Here is a 2,411-nt window from a genome sequence, read left to right on the forward strand (position 1 = left end):
AACCTATTTTCCTGAGTTCTGCTGAAACATTAATTCTTCCTGAAGAAGAGGCTCTGGAGAGACAGGACACTCTGCATCTACCCTGAGGAAGACTTCAGCTGATTAAATAATCTTTAGAGCTCCTGGAGAGCCTCTCTGCAGTCAAGGTTAGGGAAAGGGAGGCAGGGGACTGCTCTAAGCCTGGCAGCTAGACACCAGCAAGGAGGAAGATAGCTCAGTACACTCACCTCTCCAGTTATTTTGGGAGCATTAGCTTGTAACTACAGTCACATCCAGATGACAGTGGACTCCTGGGCTAACCCCTCGAGAGACGCTCATGGGGAAGGCAGCGATAAAGCAGGTGTCCACAGGGTTTGACTTCGTTGTTGTTGTTGTTAAGTTCCACCGATGATTCTGGTCACCTGGGTTCACTTGATACCCTCATTGCTCTTAATTAGAAAACTCTCTGATGTGGGTGGGACCCTTACTCCCCTGTGAATTAATTAAGTGCTGAGGGAAGGGCCCCAGTTGCTTTCTCTAATCAACTCTAGCTGGAAGCTCAATGCACAGCTCAGAAAGTTGGCAACAACTGTGCCCACAACCACAAGATTGCCATCCAGGACTTCCTGACACAGGGCACCCTCCTCAGTGTAGACCAGCCATAGCCTGGTCTCCATGGCTCAGTGGGCATTTAGGTTCACAGGCTGCTCACATCACTTGGCTATTTCAAGAACAGTTGCTTTTCCAATGCCAGTGTTCCCTCCAGTGACCAAGGAGACTATTACAGGAACTTGGACTTCCAGGTCACCAGGGATAAAGTCCTTCAAAGCAGATTCATAGCCACTCCTAGAAACGGCAGGAACATAAAAAGAACAACTATAAGGTACCAGGAATAGAAATCCCTGCAGGGAGAAAGCCTAGTTCTGGGGTTGCCCTCTGTTCCTTCCAATACACCGCACAACTTCGTCCCTCGCCCTCTCGCTTCCCTCCTGGTCTCAAGAACACCACCATCTCAGGGCCTACATTTTCTGAACATTATCTTCTGAACTTTAAAAAATATACAGAGTCCAACATTTTGGCATCCAAACTATCTCCCTGACTACATCTGGTACTGGGAAGTGGGGCACGCACACACACACATCCCCTGACAGATGGACTTTGTTCCCATTTCGGGGTGAGGGAGACGCTTAGGAGCCCATTAGCACTCATGCTTATTGCATCACTTGACAGGTGTCACTACCTGAGTGAAGAAGGGGGGGAAGTCTGCAAGTAAGGAGTGAAGGAGTGAAGCTGGAAAGGGCAGAGTTATTTGAGCTCTGCGCCCATCAGAGGCCACAAGGCCTCACTGGGGCGACAGGTGCGTGCCACACAGCTCCAGGAGGCACGGTCCAGATCACAGTAGTGGGGCATTTGTATCTGCATTATGACAATTTTCTGGCAGATGACAAGCAAAGCATATGCAGAAGAGGTGCTTTTACTGATTTCCACAAAGGCACGATGTTGGATAGGTGTGACCCTGCATCCTTAACTGTGCTCCTCTCCCTTCCTTCAGCAATACCTCTTCCACCTTCACTTTCCTAGTGTTTCCTGGCTATGAGCAGATGAGGGCAGCGATGGCAGCAAAGAGGGACTGGCAGGAAGTGGTCCTGAGAGTAGCCTCTTCCCACGCGCGGGCAGGCTGGGTTCTCAGAACTTGTGTCTCTCACGCACAGAGCCAGGAGGTTTCCTCCCTGCAATGCAGTATGTCCTGTTTACACACACACCAGTCTCCTATCCCATACCTTGGTATGGCACAACTGCCAGTTATATGCCCTGAACACACTGGGAAGAGGCCAGAGGACATTTTTGAGCTTGGGTTTGGTGTGGAAGTCACTGCCCCAGGGCAGGCATACCCTCTTGTTTTAGTCAAGTCATGAATTCTTAAGAGAACAAGAAGAATGTTCCAGTTCCCACCAGCTGTACCTTACCAGAACACCCAGGGTAGGTCAGAGAATACTGGCCCACTGCTTCTGCTGTGAGTGGCTCAAGTTAGTGGGACAAGCAAGATTTCTTATTCTAAAGGCATCTGAAAGGTTGAATTAAAACTAAAAATAGTCACGTGGGGCCGTTTACCAAGTGCCAGCCCAGGCCGCAGCACCGGCGCGAGGCCCAGAATCCCCGGGGATGGTTCTGAAATCTGGCTTTTAAAATTCTCCCCTTCATGATTCTAATGTGCAGAGCAAAGAACCACTGGTTAGCCTAAGTAATTTTGAGATTAAAAATCTCCACCCATCTTCTGCCAGAATCTGTCACCCCTTCAGCCCGCGATGAGGTGGAGAACCGACTGAGGTCCTGGGAGCGCGACAGCAGGTTGGGAGAACCGGCCCACGCTGGCCCTGAAGCCTAGTCGGAAAGTTTCAGCCAGAGAAAGAGGCCTCCGTCCACGTGCTGCA

General features: G+C 50.3%; 1 protein-coding gene across 1 annotated transcript in view; it reads right to left on the bottom strand.

Annotated features, from left to right (window-relative positions):
- The window catches only part of DHRS12 (dehydrogenase/reductase 12), a 22,365-nt gene extending 21,548 nt beyond the window's left edge, over positions 1-817 (bottom strand). Inside the window, 1 exon segment of the mRNA XM_012812741.1 lies at positions 692-817. Within this exon segment, the coding sequence (XP_012668195.1) occupies positions 692-817 (126 nt within the window).
- Positions 818-2,411: the final 1,594 nt, after the last annotated feature.

The sequence above is a fragment of the Otolemur garnettii genome, unplaced genomic scaffold, assembly GCF_000181295.1.
Source record: "Otolemur garnettii isolate 467f Iridium unplaced genomic scaffold, OtoGar3 scaffold00221, whole genome shotgun sequence".
Lineage (NCBI taxonomy): Eukaryota > Metazoa > Chordata > Mammalia > Primates > Galagidae > Otolemur > Otolemur garnettii.